The 20,097-nt window shown below is 53.4% G+C and overlaps 1 protein-coding gene across 1 annotated transcript in view; it reads right to left on the bottom strand.

Moving 5' to 3' along the window:
* Positions 1-351: 351 nt before the first annotated feature.
* Positions 352-20,097, bottom strand: part of LOC105492465 (GLI family zinc finger 2) — a 260,604-nt gene continuing 240,858 nt past the window's right edge. The window contains exons 9-14 of the mRNA XM_011759629.3: positions 17,946-18,080; positions 14,489-14,638; positions 10,282-10,446; positions 8,029-8,301; positions 6,221-6,557; positions 352-4,616 (exon numbers count right to left, since the gene is read on the bottom strand). Of these exons, the coding sequence (XP_011757931.2) occupies positions 2,149-4,616; positions 6,221-6,557; positions 8,029-8,301; positions 10,282-10,446; positions 14,489-14,638; positions 17,946-18,080 (3,528 nt within the window). The 3' untranslated portion in view covers positions 352-2,148. The remainder of the gene's footprint in view (positions 4,617-6,220; positions 6,558-8,028; positions 8,302-10,281; positions 10,447-14,488; positions 14,639-17,945; positions 18,081-20,097) is intronic.

Genomic DNA, 20,097 nt, shown 5'->3' on the forward strand with positions numbered 1-20,097 from the left:
TGCCCATCTCACCCCACCCCACCCTGATGAAATGTGCTCCATCCGAGTGCCCACCAAAGGGAGGGGTCTGACCCCAGAAGTGTCTGGGTCTACACCCTGGTCTGCAATGCATATAGATGTTCAGAGCAGCTCACCAGGGCAGCAGTCAGATATTCACTGTGAAATGTCAAACCCTGCCCAGCCCCAAGGAGACAACAAACAAACAGCCAGTAAATGCCTCAGCATTAAACATTTCTTGGCAAAGGCGGGATAGTCAATTTTGACACTGTTAAGAAAAAATACAGCCTAATTTCTGCTCGAATGCACCAAATTTACTGCCCAGGTTCTCATTAACTACTGTCAAGGGAAAAGCAGATAGACAAGATAGATTATGAAAAAATTACTTTTTTAATGTACAAAAAGACTTATTTACAAGTTGAACATGTCATCTCAATTCATAGCATGTAGAAAAAGCTAAAAATGTTTTGGAGATATAAATTTGGCTGGACGACTCACCTGCAGTATATCCAGGGCTATCTTCCGTACTGAATAGATACAGGTTGGGACTGGCAAGGGAAATCCTATCTCAGGAAGGTCATGACCACACCGCAGAGCCACAGACCCTTAGCAATGTTCCCTGGCTTTCATTTGCACTTGGCCTTGTCTCCCGACAGAGTTTGATGTGCTGGGACGCAGGGGGCCCAGATAATGATGTTGGCCTTGTCCTCAAACTGTCCTAAGAGGTTCCTCATGGAGGCCAAGGTCACAGTCAGAGTCACACTCTGAGTGGTGCTGTTTGGCAAGGTTGCCACACATTCCCCATGAAAAGGTTTGGGGTGTGTGTGTATATGTGTGTGTGTGTGTGTGTGTGTGTGTGTGTGGTGGGGAAGATGCACCAATTCACCCTACAGTGTGTTCAGGAATGAAGTCTCCTGAAGCCATTTCCAGGTGGGTCTTGGTCACACTGAACAGGGAAATTCAATGACGCTCCCTCAGAGTCCTGAGGATCAACCCCTTCCCCTTTCTACCCCCAGTCACACTACCACACACGTCATCATTCTCTGCCCAGTGACTTGGTGGGCAGAAGGAAGGGAATCCGGAGGATACCAGGCATGCACACTGTGGCTTGGCGGAGAACACTGGGCTGCTGGTGAGTGCTGGGGGAGCCTGCGCTGCCGTCAGGCCCTGGAGTTTTTCGTGGTAAAGTGGGTGGACACTGCATTGGAGAAACAGGACTGGGTAAACATGCAACTTCCTCTTCCTACTGGGAGATGCCCAGGGTGGCCTGAGGCTGGGTCCCCAGTGCACGCTCACTTCTCGAGGCCTCAGTCTATCCCTAACCCACAGTGGCTCCAGCAGCCCCGAGGTATTTAGAAACAAGTCTTCTTTTCAGTAAGGGCTACATTCTACATGCAAACACTGTAAACACGGTCTGAAGAGGCCAGGGCAGCTTCTGGGCTTGTCCCGAGGAGTACATTTTTTTCTTTCCTTTTTCTGGTGATACTTACATACTTTATTCATTCACATACACTTGGATGGGCTGCCAGTCCCAGGCTCGGCTTTATGGGGTAGAAGAGCCAGCTCTACCAAACCTGGAATCAGAATGTGCTTCTGAATCCTCCAGGTATAATCTGTGTTTTTCCTCTATGACAAGGGACGTTACAGACCCCAAGAGTTAGGATCATAGAGGAATTCAGGTGGATCAGGAATTCCTTTTCCTTCCAAGTAGCAGAAGCAGCAGCTCATCTTTCCGGAGCAGAGTACCCAGTATGGCGTTCAGATTCAAACCCAAACGCTCCCTACCGTCTTTCTGCATATCCTTGGAAAGGCTTTGGCCAAAGTAATCCCGCGTTAGCTGAATGTCAGCCCTGAAGAAGCCAGAACAGACTGGTCCTGTAAGCACCAAAGGCTGGAAAGCACTGTGTGAATGAGTTTTGCATTCCTTCCTGTCCTATGGACTTTTTTCATTGTTCTGAGGAATAATCCAAAAGACCAGAGAGGATGCCCATAAACCTTCTCTTACAACATCTGTCATCTGAAGCGGCCATTGCGCAACAACCCCTCAAGCCTATTTAACACTTTTTTGGAAAAAGACAAAACAGCTGGAACCCCCAGGCTCTGGGCAGCGATGACCCCTCTGGGTGCACTCAGCGCCAGGCGCTTGGGGCTCTAGGTCATCATGTTCAGGAACTTGCTCTCCTCGGCAAGGCTGGTGAGCATGGAGCTCATGTCTCCAACAGCCATGTTGCTGATGCCTGCGGGGATGGAGGGCAGGGTCAGGGAGTTTCGGGGGGTGGTGAGGCGGGAGGAGTTCTGGGAGAGGCTGTGGAGGAGGCTGGGGCTCAGAGCACCCGAGAACAAACTTGAGTGATCGCCATCATCCATGATGGCATCAAAGTCAATTTGGGGGGCCTCCAGGAGCTGGGAGTCTACAGTGCTGGACACCTGGTTGACCCCTGGTGAGGGCAAGGGCTGGGGCTGGATGCTGTCCGGACAGGCCTGTGGCTGTGGTGGCTGGGACCGCATGACCTGGCAGCCCCCGAGGTTCTCCAGGCCTCCATCCTGTTCGTACATGTGGATCTGGCCGTAGTAGTAGAGCATGTTGTGGGCCGGGGCCCCACCTGTGTCCTGCGGAGGCGGCTGGGGAGGCATCGACCCCAAGGTGCCCATCGCTCCCTTGGGCACAACTTCTGCTGTCTCCTGACTGGATGGCATGGCAGCCATGGCATGGCCTGTGGCCCTGGCATAGGCCAGCTGCTGCTGCGCAGCACGTACCCCACGATGGCGGCCAGCAGGGCTGGGCTCGAGAGGAGGCCGGGGCTGCACTAGACCAAAGCCTGCTGTAGCCACCCCCATCGGGCCTGGTTGGGGTTCCATGAAGCCAGGCTGGCGGGCAGGCAGAAGGCTGGGGACCTGGTGGTAGCTCTCCTGGCTCATGGGGGCTGCCAGGTGATGGCTCTGCTGTGGGTAGCTCTGGACTGGGTGAGGTGGTGGCACTCCAGCCAGGGCTGAATTGGGGACCCCAAGTTCCCTGTGGCGATTGCCCATCATGGTAGGGTCAGGTGCAACTTCTGTCTGCTGAGGGTGCCCCAGATGCCCTGGCTTGGCTGGCATGTTGCTGCAGGATTGGGGGAACTGGCTGAAGGCCCCACTGACGGTGCTGGGGCTCAGCTGGGGGTGGGCTTGGCCATAGCAGGCATGGGGGCTCATAGCGGTGGTCATGCCAGGACACTGGCTGCTGGCCACTGGCTGCCGCGGCTGCTGCATGTAGTTTACCCTGGGGATGCCCTGGGAGGGGGCTCCGCTGCGCGGCTGAAGGTGTGGCTGTGTGCTGTCCAGACCCCCAGGGCTCGCCTGTAGGCCTTGTGGACTGTAGCCTGGGTACTGGCCAAAGGCAGGCTTCTGCTGCACCAGCGCCAGGTTGCCCTGAGGAAACGGTGGAGGCTTCACCTGGCTGGCCAGGGCATCCACGGTGCCGGAGCTCACCTCGTTCCACTGCACAGGCATGTTATTTTTGTTCAGGCTGGAGGGCGCCCCAAAGCCTAACTGGCATTCTCCCAACACAGGCGCGGAGGGGCCCACGTTGGAGTCTGCAGCCACCAACCTGCGCTGGCCATGCAGCCCCGGGCTGGGCAGTTTAGGGTTGTCAGAAAAGCCAGTGCTTTCCATGGGATATACCTGCCCGGCGCCCTCGTCCAGAGTGCCACTGGCGTGCGCCTTGATGTACTGCACCACGTCGTCGGGCAGCACCAGGTCGTCCTCTGGCAGCCCCAGGTCAGCCTCGGGCCCCGGGCCGTCGGCCCCTGCCGCCACGGCCTCCATCGCCACGTTCTCGCTGATGCTAGGCGGCCGGGGCGAGTAGGCGCCACGGGCCAGGCCGCCGTCGGTGCTCGGGTGGCTCTGCAGGCGGAGGCCTCGTCTGTCGGCACACGGCAGCAGTGGGCCGGGGTTCACGTTGTGGGCACTGTGGAAGCGCTGCACCCGCGGTAGGGCCAGGGCATCGGGCCGCCGCACAGGGTCGCTGGCCCGTCTGGCTCCGCCGCCTGGAGCCTCGTGCGGGAAGGCGGGCGCAGCCCCCACGTGGCCGTGGCCATAGGTCGGCCCGTCGCTGCCACGCCGCGGCACCAGCGGGCGTGGGCAGCCGGCGGGCAGCGCGCGCTCGGGCGCGTCCAGCAGCGCTAGCCTGGTCCGCAGGCTCATGCGCTCCAGGCCTGGTAGCGGGGTGGGCGGGGGGCCGCCAGTGGCCGCAGCGTACTTGGCCCGCAGGCTGTACTGCTGCGCGGGCGTGAGGTTGAGCAGCCCAGAGCCGCCGCTGCACTGGCTGGCCTCGCTCGAGCGCCGCGACGCGTCCGTGGAGATGGGGTCGTAGGAGTCCGCGGAGCTGGCGTTGTGCGGGCGGCCAGCGCCCAGGGGCGAGGCCTCGCTGGAGCGGCGGCTGGAGAAGTAGGGGGAGATGCCGGAGGAGCGGCGGCTCACGGTGTAGGCGGAGCTGACGGTGCTGGTGGAGCTGTCGCGGCGCTCCTGCAGCTGGCTCAGCATGGTCACCTCGCCGGAGGACAGCTCCGACAGCCGAGGGTTGGGCAGCAGCCCCGCGGGCCCACCGCCCCCACTGCCGCTGAAGTTTTCCAGGATGGAGCCTGCGGGAAAGCAGAGGAGTCAGCACCGGGACAAGGGTGGGTAGCTGCCTGCTTTGACCTTGCTCAGTCATCGCACTGGGCCTGGAGCCCGAGAAGAGGGCCTGGAACACAGTACACTCAGGAGATGCATGTTTTCTCTCTTTCTCTTTTTAGAGACAGGGTTTCCCAGGCTGGCCTTGAACTCCTGGGCTCAAGGGATCCTCCCTCCTCAGACTCTGGAGTAGCTAGGGCACACGTGTGCCACCATGCCCAGTGAGCAGATGGTTTTTCAATTAAGCAGGAGAAGGAAAAAGCAATATGTAAACAAATGGTGGCACTTATTGAAAGGGTAGGCAAGGGGAAGCCAGGAGGCCTAAGTCCCTATCTTAACTTTACCATTATCTGTCTGGCCTTGAATTCTCCTTTCTCTGGCCCTCAGTTTCTCCAGCTGTAGATAAATCTGTCTCTCCATAGGACTGAGTTATGCAGAGGAGGGGATGAGCGGCTCAGGAAGGCGCAGGTTGGTCTCCTGGCACTGTACCCTCACAGTCCGTGGAGATGTTGCCACCTGGGCTCTCCTGAGATGGAGTTTAAGGAGCAGGCTATTACAGGGAGTACCCTGAGGTCCATACCCATGGAAGGAAAGACAGGCTGCAAGAGTGGGCAGAGGAGAAGTGAGCCCAGGAGGATCTCACAGGGAGCCCAGGACCTCCATGGCTCTTCAGTGCTGCCCTAAGTTGGGCACCTCTCTGAGTCTCATCTTGATGGCTGGGCCTTTGCACTTCTGTAGAGACCAGTCACTGCATGTGGGCCTGATGGGAAGGGGTGACCTTGGGTGGGGCATCTGTCTGCAACCCAGGAGATCCCTGTAGGGGGCTGAGAGTTCAAGGCCATTTACCGATAGTCCCCACAAGTTGGGACGACAAATCCTCCCTTCAAGTGAGAGCAGGTGGTACATCAGTGTCGACCACAGTGGGCAGCCCGGCACAATCCTGGGACAGAGGCAGTACCTAAGACATGCTCGCTAAAGACGCCTTCCATCTCAGAGCCTGGCCAACACCTCTTGAGGCTGAGCACAGCGCCACCTCCTCCATGAAGTCCTCCCGGCTCATCACCAGCTCAATGTGCTTTCTCCTTCCTCTGCACAGCTCTACCTTAAGCTCTGGCTTTAGTGGGACCTGGCTCGTTCTGCAGTAGAGTGTGAGTCTGGTGGCACAGCCTTCTAACCATACACTTATTTGGGACTGGAATTAAATGGCTCTCCTGCCTAGGGCCTTTGCTATGGTGCCCACAGCAAGTGCCCAGTCAGTGAATGAATGACTGGGTGAGGACGAGGATGATGTGCGCAGGGTCTGCTTGTTTTGGGGGATTACAGGGATTCAGCGTGGTGCAGCTGAAAGAGCGTGAGCTTTGGAGCCACACAGACCTAGGCTAAATCTCACCCCTGCCATTGATTTGGGTAAGGCATTTCACCTCTCTGAGCCTCAGCTTCCTTTACTGTACTGGGCTGGTAAGATCCTGTAGGCAGCCAGTGAGATAGCACTGGTGCTTGGTGGGTGCCAGCCTAGTTGGTGCTGCCCCACACTCGCTCTTGCCCCATCTGCAAACCCCGGGCCTTCACTCACCACTTCCCGGGAGGGGAGGCAGCTTGGTGTTCCGTGTGTGTGGAGTCGGCCCGGCCCATGAGCAGGAGTCCTTGAGTGACCTGAGCTTCTCCTTCTTGAGCTGCTCGAACCGATGCATGGTGGTCATGTGTTTGCGCAGCTGGAGGCCACCAGCGGAGGGGGCAGCCAGGGCTGAGGTGTCAGCCCCTGGGGGTGTGTCATCCAGCGCCGTCAGGTCTCCCAGGCTCCCGGGCCCCGTCCCCGGCATCTCCACGCCACTGTCATTGTTGGGGGCACTGCCCAGCGGGGAGGGCTCGCTGCTGCAGGAGGACTGGGCCCCGGGGCTGGACTGACACAGCTGCAGGGACGAGGCGAGAAGGCACAGACTCAGAGGGTCTGCACGGGCACCACACCCTTGCGCACCCTGGGGGGCTGGGGGTGAGGAGAGGAAGCTGCCTTGCGGAGGAGCATGTAAAGCATCATGAGTCTGTTTGCTTAAAATGGTCAAGTCACTTCACTTCTCTTAACCTTGGCTTCCCCAACTAAGAGATGGACCTGAACTGATTCCGGTGCAGTTAGTGGATGGATGGACAGCACGCAGCATGCAGAAGGCACCCAGTATGGCACAAAAGAAGGCACTTAAACACTGCCACCAACAGCCATGTACCCCGATGAGGTGGGGAACGAAAGCCTGCTGACGTGGTGGCTTCAACCAGACAGGATGATCTCAAAAGGCCAGGGGCAGGTTGTTGGAAAGGGAAAGGATGACCAGGGAGGGGGACCTGTGGGACGCAGCCCTTGTGCAAAGGGCCACCCCAAAGCAGCCTTCCCTCTGGGTTAGGTAGAGCGGGGCAGGGAGCTCACGGCACATGTACAGTGCAGAACACCACAGAACTCGGACGACATCCACAGAACTCGGATCTGGGCCCAGATGAGGCCTGCACCAGATGCACCATCTCTGGGTTCATTGTTAGGCCAAATGGCCCAAATTCAGCTTCCTTGGGAAGCTGCGATCTTCCTTCCCGGGAGGATACAGGCTTCATGGGAGCAGGGTGTGGTCCATGGCGCCATCCACAGTACTCTGCTTGGCCCTCAGGACCTTCTGCAGCCTGGACGCATGCCTCCCTGTCACTCTGTCCCTGATACAGCCTGGCGCCCCTGCTCCCCACACCTGCCAGCTCCACTCCGGCTGCCAAGGCCAATGGCCCCACCTGCAGTGCCCTACCGTGTGTGCCTGTCCGGGCCCACCTGCCTGGACCTAGGAGGCCTGGACTGACAGGTGAGACTGACAGGCAGCAGCATGGACCGGCTCCCCAGCCACCCTCACTCCCTCATCCCACCCACACACGCCCAACTCCTTGGCTCACCTCAGTACCGTCTATCCTTAGGGGAGGTACAGTCGGGAAAAAGAGATGGAGACAAAGAACAGGTGGTTAGAACAAAAGGAGTGGACGCCAGAGGGGTGGGGAGGCAGAGACAGGACAGAGGGGTGGGGGTTGGCAGCGGCACTTGGGTGCTGGCTGGAAAGGCAGACATGCAGGGGCCGCCCCCGCCCTGTGCAGGGCCACCGTACATGGCATCATCCCTGTCACTGAGGGTGCTGGCACACACCCAGCAAGAGCCTGGTCAGAGCAGAATGGGACCTGGACAAGATAGGTTTCACGTGAGGCCCAAGCTGGTGAAGGGCGAAAGCCAAGTTGGAGAGAGGAGGGACATCGCTGTGCCCTTAGAGGGGGGCCTTAGGACAGAGGCCACAACTGTGGTCAGGGGTGGCCCTGGGCACGGCTATGGAGTCGCCTTGCGTGGCTGGGCTGCCCAGCTCCGCTTACCCCGGAGCTCTCGGTCTTGATGGCTCTGACGTGCAGGCAGTCCTCCACGGCCTGGCTGGTGCTGCTGGCCTCGGTGCTCTCTGGGCCGCCAGGCTCGGCGCCGGCCTCACTGTCCCCATTCTCTTTGAGCAGCGGTGTGCGGAGGTGCACGTCGTTGCGCTGCTTCTTGGTGACGTGGGCATCTGGGCCGTGGACCGTTTTCACGTGCTTCCGGAGAGAGCTGGGGTCTGTGTATCTCTTGGTGCAGCCTGGGATCTTGCAGATGTAGGGTTTCTGGGGAGAGAAGCAGGCCTGTGTCATGGATGGGGGTACAAGGATCAACTCTGAAGGGGCACTCTCCCTGTTCTCCTAAAGCTACCCACGTCCCTCAGCAGAGCCCAGCTGGCAACGTCAGTAGGTGTTCTGTCGAATTGGCAGCCAGTGCTCTGTGGATGGTGCCATGCAGGAGCCTGGCCTTAGCCTGGCTTGTCTGGCACTTGTTCGTGCAGTTAAGCACATGGCCAAGGGGGTTCCTGCCACAAGAAGCTGGGGACACACATGCCTCGTGTAATCACAATGCTGCCTCTCAGTGAACAGGGCAGTGGGGTTTTTAGTACTAGTAGCAAGTGTACGAGCTCAGTGTACCCTGTGACAGCACTAGCACCCCTGATTTCTCTGATGAAGAAAGGCAGGATCAGGGAGGCAAAGGAACGGGTTCCAAGTCATCCAGTAATGGGGCGAAGAAAACCCAGGATTTCCGAACCTCAGTCCTGGACTCATAAACACACACACACACACCCCACACCACGTCTGCACAAAAACACACACTTACAAACGTGCACACTCATATCCACATACAGATACCCACACCCCTGCTCCTCCACATCTATACACACATACATAATACACTTACAAACACACATACACACATGTGCACACACATTCCCCTCTAAGGCTGGCTCTTGCCCATAGAGACTCTGAGGGGTTCAGATGCCTTTGAAAATTCCTCTCACTTAGGCCAGGTGCAGTGGCTCACGCCTGTAATCCCAGCACTTTGGGAGGCCCAGGCGGGTGGATCACGAGGTCAGGAGTTCGAGACCATCCTGGCTAACACGGTGAAACCCCGTCTCTACTAAAAATACAAAAAAATTAGCCAGGCGTGGTGGCAGCGCCTGTAGTCCCAGCTACTCTGGAGGCTGAGGCAGGAGAATGGCGTGAACCTGGAAGGCGGAGCTTGCAGTGAGCCAAGATTGCGCCACTGCACTCTAGCCTGGGCGACAGAGAGAAACTCCATCTCAAAAGATAAAAAAAAAAAAAAGGAAAAAAAAAAGAAAATTCCTCTCACTTCTTATAAGCATTGGAGCAAATTCCCTTTGGGGTCCAGGATGTGTCTAAGCTTTTAAAAACATACATTTCTGAGTAAGCCTGAGCGACAGTAATTGTGTGGCTGGGCCAGGACACCACCGGCTCTTGCCCCGCTTTCTCCCTGGTTCTCTCAGCCCAGATAGGGGCTCTGCCTACCCAGGGTGGCAGAGGCTACACTCTATGCCCCATCTGCTGGGGTTGACCGCCACGGCAGGCCCAGGCAGCACTAACAGCTGGAGCGTGTCACTGCTGGCTACCCAAGCCAACAGGCCAGGGGGCTGCCAACAAATGCCACACTCAGACAGCACTGCTCTGCTTCCCCCAGGCAGCGGGGCAGCTGCTCCCCAGTGGGACACCTGCTTGTGGTGGAAAGGGAATTTGGGGGTATGAAACAGTGATCCAGGATGTTTTCACAGCTGCAGAGGATTCGTCACTCATCTGGCACTGGGGTAAGTCACTTCATCTCTGAGTCTTCGTTTCCTCATCTAGGGGATGGGGAGGCAGAACCCACCCAGCAGCCCCAAGTAATAGGGACAGATGCATGTGAAGCACTCTGAGATCAGAGGGGCCACTTCCCTGCCTCAGCCTCAGCTCCCGAGGACCTCATGACAGCCTTTGGGGAGGGCACTATTATATTCATTACAGAGATAAGGAAATTGAGGCACAGAGAGGGTCAGTATTCCATGGGACCTCATGGGGCATCTTTTAGAGGAAAGGATGTGGCACAGAGAAAGAGACTGGTCTGTCCAGGTCTCAGAGTCCTGGTCTGTGTCTGAGGATGTACAGCTGGTCAGTGGTGGGGGCAAGACACCAGGCACCTGGCTATCTACTGGCCTACAGACGCCTGGAAGCCATGGGATGTCAGTGGGGCTCCCGTGTGCATGCCCAGCTCATGCCCTGCGGGGGTACCTCATTGGAGTGGGTGCGATTCTGGTGCTTGGCGCGGTCCGAGGCGTTGGAGAAGGCTTTGTTGCAGCCCTCGTGCTCGCACACGTATGGCTTCTCCCCGGTGTGGGATCGCAGGTGTGTCTTCAGGTTCTCCAGGCGGGAGTAGGCCTTCGAGCAGCCCTCGAACTAGAAGGAGGTGGTTCAGTCAGTCAAGGCACCCCAGGGAGCCCAACCTAGAGGCCGGCTGCTGCTTCCTTCCCACCCCCTCCTCTGCTCTGCTCCACCCCATCAGCGCACTCAGAAGCAGGCATTTTAAGGATATTACTTTCCTTTCCTGAAAACATGGAAAGGGCTGAAAAGTACAAAGAGAAAAACGAAAACCACCGGTTGCCCAGGGGCTGCCACTGCTGACATGTGGTAAGTTTCATGTCTGGTGACTCTGCAATTCATCTCCCCATGTCTTTAAAACCAAAATTGGGAACATATCAAGTATTCAGTCACCAGTTTTTAAATCAGCAGCATATTCCCGTATCATTAAACTCTAAACTATTACTTTGAACTGTTTCCCAGTACCACTCTCGATTAGAATTTTTCTGTGCGCTAAAATGTGCTGAGAATAAAATTCAGTCTTCCAAGTCCTTAAGTGAGTCGGCCACCCTCACCTTCACTCTGGACACGCTGGTCTCCTTTCAGTTCTTTGACTCCACTAAGTTCTTCCTGGCTTGGGGCCTCTGCATACTACTGACTCCTCTGGCTGGAAACTTCCGCAGCCTCCTCCCAATCCGGTTCCTGGCCCAGGTCCCTCCCTCTCAATCTTTTAGGTCGTCTCCTCTGAGAGCACTTTTCTGATATTCTCAATCACAACACTCTATCCTCTCTCCTTTATACCCCTTGGCTTGATTTATAATGATCTGAATCATTTTGTTACCCAGCGTTCTTACTAGAATACCAGCTCCACAGAGCAGGAATCTTCTGGGTCATGTTCATTGCTGTCTTCCTAATATTTAGCACCTAAGCACTCAAGAAACAATTCTGGAAAGGAAGGAAGGAGGAAAAGAGGGAGCAAGGGAGAGAGGAAGGAAGGAAAGGAGGTGGGGAGAGAGGGAAGGAGGGAGGAAGGGGAGAAGGAAGAAGAGATCATTGCAGGAAACTGCAGCTATTCCAAAGATACTGCGGTTGCATTGAATGGATGTATGCAAACCGCCCTCAGGAGGACACGTACACCCCGGCAGGAGCTGTCTCATTCCTCCCATCCTCTCCTTTATTCCTGACCAGTCTAATTGAGCACGCTTGGCTCCAAATGCCTTTTATCTGTTTCCGCAACTCACAGCTCATATCATCAAAGGGCTATGGTTTGCCAGTACTGAGGATTTAAGAAAATAACTTGTTGCAATGAACCCCGAAGAGCCAGAACAATCTTGCAAAAGGAGGACAAATTTGGAGAACTCATATGTCCCAATTTACTTCCTACAAATTGACAGTAATAAAGACTGAATGTGGTACTGGCATAAAGAGAGACATAGAGATCCAGGCAATACAACTGGCAGTTCAGAAAGAAACCCAGACACTTAAGGTCAATTGATTTTTGACAAGGGTGCCAAGACCATTCAAACGGAAAGAACAGGTTTTCAACAAATGGACTTGGACAACTGCATAATCATATGCAAAAGAGTAAGTTTGGATCCCTACCTCATACCATGTACAAAAATTAACTCCAGCTGGGCGTAGCAGCTCACACCTGTAACCCTAGCACTTTGGGAGGCTGAGGCAGGTGGATTACCTGAGGTCAGGAGTTCAAGACCAGCCTGGCCATCATGGTGAAACCCTGCCTCTACTAAAAATACAAAAAATTAGCCAGGCATGGTGGTGCACGCCTGTAATCCTAGCTACTTGGGAGGCTGAGGCAGGAGAATCGCTTGAACCTGGGATGCAGATGTTGCAGTGAGCCAAGATGGCGCCACTGCACTCCAGCCTGGGTGACAATGGAAGAGCTATATTATAAAGCTCTCTATACACACATATATTTCTTTTTTTACTTTTTAAATTTTTCAGAGTGCCAGTATTCAATATTTTTATAAATAAAAGTTTTAAACTATAAAACTCTTAGAAGAAAACATAAGGGTAAAGTTTTGTGACCTTGGATTAGGCAATGGTTCCTTAGCTATGACGCTAAAAGCACAAGGAATTAAAACATTGTACAGCCTCAAAATTAAAAACTTTTGTGCTTTAAAGTATCAAGAAAATGAAAAGAAAACCCAGAGAATGGGAGAATTATTTGCAAATCATATATCTGATAAGGGTCTAGTAACCAGATACATAAAAAATTCTTACAATTTAACAACAAAAAGACAACCAGATTTCAAAATGGGCAATATTTGAGTAGACAGTTCTCCAAAGAAGATACACAAATGGCCAATAAGCACCTGAAAAGGTGTTTAACATTATTAATCACTAATTAGGGAAGGGCTAATCAAAAACACAATAAAATACTACTTTACACCCACTAGGATATGGCTAGAATAAAAAAGGTAACAACCAGTGTTGGTGAGGATTTGCAGAAATCAGAACTCTCATTCATTGTGGGTGGAAAGGTAAAATGGAGCATTGATTTTGGAAAACAAACCAGCAGTTCCTCAACTGCCATATGACTCAGCAATTCTACTCCTAGTTACACATACCCAACAGAAGTGAAAACGTTCTGTCCATATAAAAACATGAACACACATGTTCATAGCAGCATTATTCATAATAGCCTCAAAGTAAATACAATGCAAATATCCATCAACTGATGAATGCACAAACAAAACATAGTCTATCCATACAATGGAATATTAGGTAGCCACAAAAAGAAAGAAAGTACATGTGCATGCTACAACACAGATGAACCTTGAAGACATGTTAACTGAAAGAAGCAAGACACAAAGGCACATATTGTATGATTTCAGTTTTTATGAAATTTCCAGAATAGGCAAATCCATACAGGCAGAAAGCAGATTAGTAACTGTCCAGGGCTGTGGGAAGGAGAGAATTAGGAGTGGCTGCTAATGAGTACAGGGTATCTTTCTGGGGTGATGAAAATGTTCTGAAATTAACTAGTAGTGATGGTTGCACAAATCTGTGAATGTACTAAAAACAATTAAATTGTACATTTTCTTAAAAGGGTGAACTTTATGGTATGTCAGCTATTTCTCAATAAAAAAAACTGACTTGCCAACAAAGGTAGCATATTTCATTGGATCCCGGACACCACTGATTTTAAGACAGTCTGACTTCAGAGATGTTAAGGTGAAAATAGAATGTATGCCTTAGAATCTATGAAACAAGAATTCACAAAGAGGAGTTCCCAGATGTTTCAGCTGCAGCTAAAACCACGTCTGCTTTTGTGGGGCAGCAGTTTCTGTGTTTTTAAAAAATAGTCTCTCCAACAACTAATAGTCATAAATCCTGTTGACCTCTAAAGGAGACCGTAGAAAAGGTCTTATCTTTGAGCTCATTAAAAAAACAAAACAAAACAAAACAAAAGAAACACTCAGCCAGGATCTGTGGCTCAAGCCTGTAATCCCAGCACTTTGGGAGGCCGAGGCAGGCGGACTGCTTGAGCCCAGGAGTTCAAGAGCAGCCTGGGCAACATGGCGAAACCCCGTGTCTACAAAAAGTTACAAAAATTATCCTGGTGTGGTGGCATGTGCCTGTAGTCCCAGCTGCTCAGGAGGCTGAGGTGGGAGGATCGCCTGAGCCCAGAAGGTAGAGGCTACAATGAGCTGCCTGGGTGGCAAAGTGCGACTGTCTCAAAAAACAAACAGAAAAAACCCTCAACCCAAATGAGTTTTAACCCATCATTGCTCAAGCTCTGAATTACCAAGGATGTTTTTTTCTCTGCAGAGTGCTATGGAGCGGTCCCTCCGCCCAGTGTCACCCAGCCAAGCAAACTTCAGGATGCAGATATGCCTTTGGACTCACAATCACAGACACACCCACACACCTCTGCCGTGCTTACCGAGATGCTCACGCCCACAGAGCAAGTCCATCAAGGTCTGGGATGCCACGAGGCGAGGGGCCTCCAGGACCCAAACAGGCAGGGTGGGAACAGGCTCCGGTCCCAGAGCCCCTGCTGTGGCCTGTTCCACCCAGGTGTGCCTGTGGCCAGCCACCTCCAAACACGATCCCCCTGGCCTGGCTGAAGGGCCGGTCCTGACGACGCGACGGGGGTGGGGAGAAGGCCACTCACCGTGCACTTGTGAGGCTTCTCGCCCGTGTGCCGCCGCATGTGCACCACCAGCATGTACTGCGCCTTGAAGGGCTTCTGCTCCCGTGTGCAGGCCTGCCAGCGGCACACGAACTCCTTCTTCTCCCCGTGGATGTGCTCGTTGTTGATGTGCTGCGGAGGGACATGCCCAGGAGAGGGTAAGCAGGCCCAGGAGGCCCACAGACCTCCGCCTGCTGTCAGCTGACCACCCGCCCCAGCATCCCCCCAGCCCTCCCCGACCTGTGTGCAGACCTCCCACCCTGCTGACCACGCCTATTATGTTCAGACCATGCTCCTCATTGCCCATCCCACCTACTATATGCAGACCACTGACCCAACACGCCCACCCCTCCAAGCCAGGCCGCGCCTCCTCATGAAGCATCACTAGCTGCCCTTAAATGGAGGCCTACTGCGTGCCGCTTATCTTCCCTGCATTTTCCAATCCGTCATCAAAGTTACCATCTATACTGGGCAAAGCCATCCCGTGCACCCCAGCCTGGGCTCTGGGTTCTGGTGTGATGATGCTCCCAGGCTGCAAACAGTAGGCACTAATTAACTGCAGCGAGGCAAACGTACCCATAGTGGGTGCATGAGAAGCTTCTCCTAAGCTTGCTCCTGTTTCAGAGGTTTGTAAATAACGTCTTTTGTTATAATAGAAAAATAACACATGCTTATCTCTATTTTTGGCATTGACCCATGAGATAACGGCTTTGTCCCCTTTCCACAAAGGCACAGAGAGTTCAGTGGCCTGCACAGGGCCCTGGCCGTCGGTGGTGGAGCCACATCCTCTAGGACCCACACTGTCCAATGCAGTGACCACTTGTCCCATATGGGGCTCTTGCACACTTGAAATGTGGCTGGCCTGAGCTGAGATGGGCTAGAAGTACAAACTACACACCAGTTTCAAAGACTTAGAATGGAAAAAAAAAAGATTATACAGTATTTAGATAATTTTGTTTTCTATTGACTACCTGCTAAATGATAATATTTCAGACATATCGGGTTAAATAAAAATATTAAAATTAACTTCACCTATTTCTTTTTACTCTTTTTTTTTTTTTTTGAGACAGCGTCTCGCTCTCTTGCCCAGGCTGGAGTGTTGGCGCGATCTCTGCGCACTGCAAGCTCCGCCTCCCGGGTTTACGCCATTCTCCCGCCTTAGTTTTTTGTATTTTTTTTTAGTAGAGACGGGGTTTCACCGCGTTAGCCAGGATGGTCTTGATCTCCTGACCTCGTGATCCGCCCGTCTCGGCCTCCCAAAGTGCTGGGATTATGCACTCCTAGGAAATGTAAATTACATGGGTGGCTGGCATTTGTGGCCTGCTATATTGTTCTGCTGGACATTCTCCTGTGGACCTTTGCCACCAAAAGAGGCTGTCCCGAGAGCTGGGCATCAGACACTGGCAGCACCTTGCCCCAGAAGACAGAAAGCTGCCAGGCCCTCATGCCCTGTGCGACTGGCCCAACTGTCAGGCATACAGATGCCCCTGCTGGAGCATGTGAAATCTTCAGCACTTTGAACTTCCAGGGAAATCTTATCATATTAGCCTCACTTTCCATTTGTAAAGCCTTTCAAATGATAAAAATGCTTCCTGACAATGCCTTTCAGTTTTTTCTTATTGGTTTACTTAGCAACAAATTGTTAATAATCGACCAGGGGCTCCAGCTCGCCTGTGCGCCTGCTCCATCCATCTTTCCAGAGAGCAGAGAGAGAGAGAGAGAGAGAGAGAGGAGAGACAGAGCTGGGTGAAGGGGTCTGTTTTTTCTAGGGCCTGGTGGAGATGGCCACCTATAGCTGCAGGACAGTCCAGGGCACAGGCAGGAGCCCCTGGCTAAAGCCCTCCTTCCAGGTTGGGGACCCTCGGCATTCATTTGAGGAATTCTGTGCCTGCTCTTCAGGGTTGACCCACTTATCACAGAGCACGTCTTTGACATCCTCATCTGCATGCTCTGGCTTTGGCCTTCCCCTGGCCTGAGAGGCTGTCCCTCTCTCCTCCTTTCATATAACTGATTTGTTCTGCAACTCACAGCTCCACGGTCCCTGCTCCATCCAGGGCTTGTGTACCCCAAAGAGGTGGTACAAGTTGAAAAATTAAGTTTGAGATCCAGAAGGGGTTAGATAAGACCCTGCTTCACCAGTTCTATGTCAGCTGCATTCGTTTGCTGGGAAGCTCTGGTCTTCTGGCTGAGAACTGCGTTTGGGAGGAAAAACTCCAACACAAAAGAAACCTACAGTATTTGGGAGGAAGTTGCATAAGTGGAAGAAGAAGAGGGAGTCGGCGTGTCCTAAATGCTAAGTTTACAGAGCTGGGGAGAAGCAAGTGCCTTTGGGACAGCTTCTGAATATGAATAGGAGACATGTGCATGTGTGCGCACGTGCGTGTGTGTCTGCTCTTCCCAGCAATCGAGCTACTAATTTAGTGGGTTCATCTTTACAGATACTCACTCACCAAGGAGTGTGTGCTGGGGAGTTGGGAGGGGGCTTTCTTGAATTTAAGTTCTTCTCTGGATGGAGAAGAGAGAACCACTCAGGGCTGGTGTGGGGAACAGGCAGGAGGAGGAAGGAGGGAGCTGCTAGGTGTGGAATGCCTGTGAGCCACTAGGTGCTGATGAATATGACTGACCCTCCTGTGGGGCAGCATCAATCCCCTTGATAGGAAAAAAAATGAGGCTCGCAGAGGTGGAGTCACTTGGCTCAGAAGCACTCAGCTGGTTGTGGTGGGGACAGGTTTGGAGCCAGGTGTTTCCCGTGCCAAGCCTCTGCTCTGCACACTGCACACATCAACCCTGTCTGCCACATAAGGGATGCTGTGGTATGAGAGTTTGGAGTGAGGACCAAGAGGCATACCCTGAAGGGCTCACCGGTTCCCATGGTCTTCTCTAATCACCTGAGCTGTCACTACTCAGGCACTGTTAAGCAGCCTCCTCTCTGATCTGGGTAGACGCCCACCTGCACCCATATCCACTGGGTATCTGTGAATAGTCCCTAAAGGACAGGATCAACTCCTTCCTTCATGGGAGAAGCTTCTTTCACTTATTATCGTGTAGATACTGGCTGGTTTAATCGTATTTCCCTCTTTGCACTGGCTACTAGGAATCTCAGAAAAAAAAAGTGTATGTAGAATATAGCTCAAAGCACTCGGTTTTTAATACTAACTCTATTCCTTGTTTCACTTTATTGTTCTCTTTTCCCTGACAGTCTCATTTACTTATTTTTTCTTTTAATCTCTCGTATTACATAGGCATTGGAAGCCATCTTGAAAACAGGCAGGGCACACGTAAGTAATCACGCCTCCCACTTGCAGGGGATGTGGCCCAGGCATCTCTGGGGGTCTCTTCCTCTAGCCCCTTCTGTCTAGTAGAGGCCCTGGAAGGCTCAGCATCCTGCATGGCCTGGGCCGTGCCCTGGTTGGCCAGCTGCTGGGGTTCAAAGGCTTACGTGCACCAGCTGCTCCTGGGTGTCGTACTCCTTGGTGCAGTCTTCCCAGTGGCAGTTGGTCTCATAGATGACCACCTCAGCCTCCTGCTTACAGTCATCTCTGTCCAGATCTTCCTTGAGGTCAGCGAGCTGCTCCTGGGAAAGGGGAAGGGCATACCCACATGAGCCGTGTCCAGACACCTGGCCCTGAAAAGAGGTCGCTGTTAGTCCCATGCAAGGACCCTGGGACCCTGGGCTGTTACAGGTGTGGATGCAAGTATGTGTGCACACACACAACACATGAACACACACACACACACACACACACACACACACACACACACACACTCATCAGCCTTTTTAGCTCCTTTCCTCAACTCAGCCCCGTCCACAGCTCTCCTTGTCAGATGGCCTGTCCTGGGGCCCCTCCTCCTTTCTCTCCAGTGCCCACTTGTCATCATCAAGGTGTTCTGTCACACCCTGGGTCTCCTCCAAGCCAGGAGAACCGGAGAACGGCGGGGCAGGGACTTTTGTCTATTTGGTTTGATTTCCGCTGTGGGGAACCAGTTTTCACTGCCACAGCCCTAACGCGTGGGCATCTGCATTCTTGTACGATAGGGGGGATCTGAGGCCCTCCTCATGAATACACAGTGAGCTCGAGGCAGCCTAGGTCTGGACTTGAGTTTCCTGACCACATTAGGGCCCATGTGGCCATTTTAATGAGGTGAAGGAAAGTCCCCCGAGACATTCTTTCCCCTGATCATAATGCCTGAAATTCCCTCACCTGATCACAGGTACCTGAAATTCCTGTCAAAAAGGACAAAGTCTTTTTCTCTCAAACTGGCAACAGACTGAGAATTAACCCACAAGACCATCCCTACCCTCACTGATGCTAACCAGGGGCACCCTCTGAGCAGAGGACATGAGGACAGGCGGGAGGTACCTGCCTGGGATTGGGGCACAGGGAGAGGCTCAGATACCCCAAGTAGTGACGGAAAGTCCGCAGAGGGCCTACAAGGGCTGTCAAGGACTCCCCAGTATTCCACTGTTCTGCTAGGCAGGCTGGGAGCAAAGCCAAGCCAAGAGGCAGATGCTATCAAGACTGGCTTCACATTTCAAACTCTCTCCAAAAACGGCAGGAAAATGTCTTTCAAAATAGCCTCTGGGGAAAACACGTATAGTCAGGCTCAGGGGGATGAAGGATCTCGCCCCATAGTCAAAAGGCCTAATGCCCACTGGCTCCAGGGACTCCGTGAGTGGTGCCACAGCTGCCCAGGTCACGATCTCAGTCCTAGTGCTGAGTTCCTTTCTGGGAGTGGCAGAAATTAGCCTCAGGACGCCCTGCTGTCAGTGGAGACTCAAACCCTACCTGACTTTCCATAAGAGCCGCAAAGACCTCTTCCAAGAAGGGCTCCTGGTTGTTTCTCAGAGGATCTTTCAATGAATTCACTTGTTCCGAACAGGAAAAGCGACAACATGTCGTACAATAGCTCCAGGGGCTATACTGGGACCAAATCAAAGGAAGGTGTGGGAGCATTTACTTTCCAGATCTTTAGCAACGGGATCGTCTGGGGGCTGTCGGGGTGAGACCATGGGGACAGTGGACCGGAGAGCCTCTTATCACCCTCTCCACTCTTTGAGAAAACCTGGAAGTCAATTTATTATTTCTACCGGCTGCGTGCCCTGGTCACTCCAGAGAAGATTTGGAAAGCTGACGGATCACACTCCAATCAGAGGGTAGCACAGAGGCAGGTGCACTGGGCATCACTCTAGCCTGCAGTTTTGAGGGCTTCAGTAGAGAGGGTTCATTATGCTGCTTTTTCTGCCAATAGAGAGAAAGCCCAGCCATCCCACCTTACAAATGAGTCAGGGAGTACTTGGTCAGTGAATCAGGACACTGAGTGACAGGGGACAACCTCCTCATGATAAACAGCCTTCCTTGCACTGACACGTGTGCAGAGTCAGGCTGGACAGGCAGGAGGCCCTGTGTGGCCCACCTGGGTTGGAGGGCGGGCATAGGGCCCTACTGGCGTGTGGCCATGGGGCTCCCAGGTGCTCAGTGCCTGCCTGCCGGCCCTGTCCTCACCATTCTGGCATGTTTGTCTTCCCTGGATATGTGCCGTCCTCATCAATTTCATCGGCCCCCGATGATGCTCGGCCTCATGGAAACCAT

The sequence above is a fragment of the Macaca nemestrina genome, chromosome 11 (genome assembly GCF_043159975.1).
Source record: "Macaca nemestrina isolate mMacNem1 chromosome 11, mMacNem.hap1, whole genome shotgun sequence".
In the NCBI taxonomy this organism is placed as follows: Eukaryota; Metazoa; Chordata; class Mammalia; order Primates; family Cercopithecidae; genus Macaca; species Macaca nemestrina.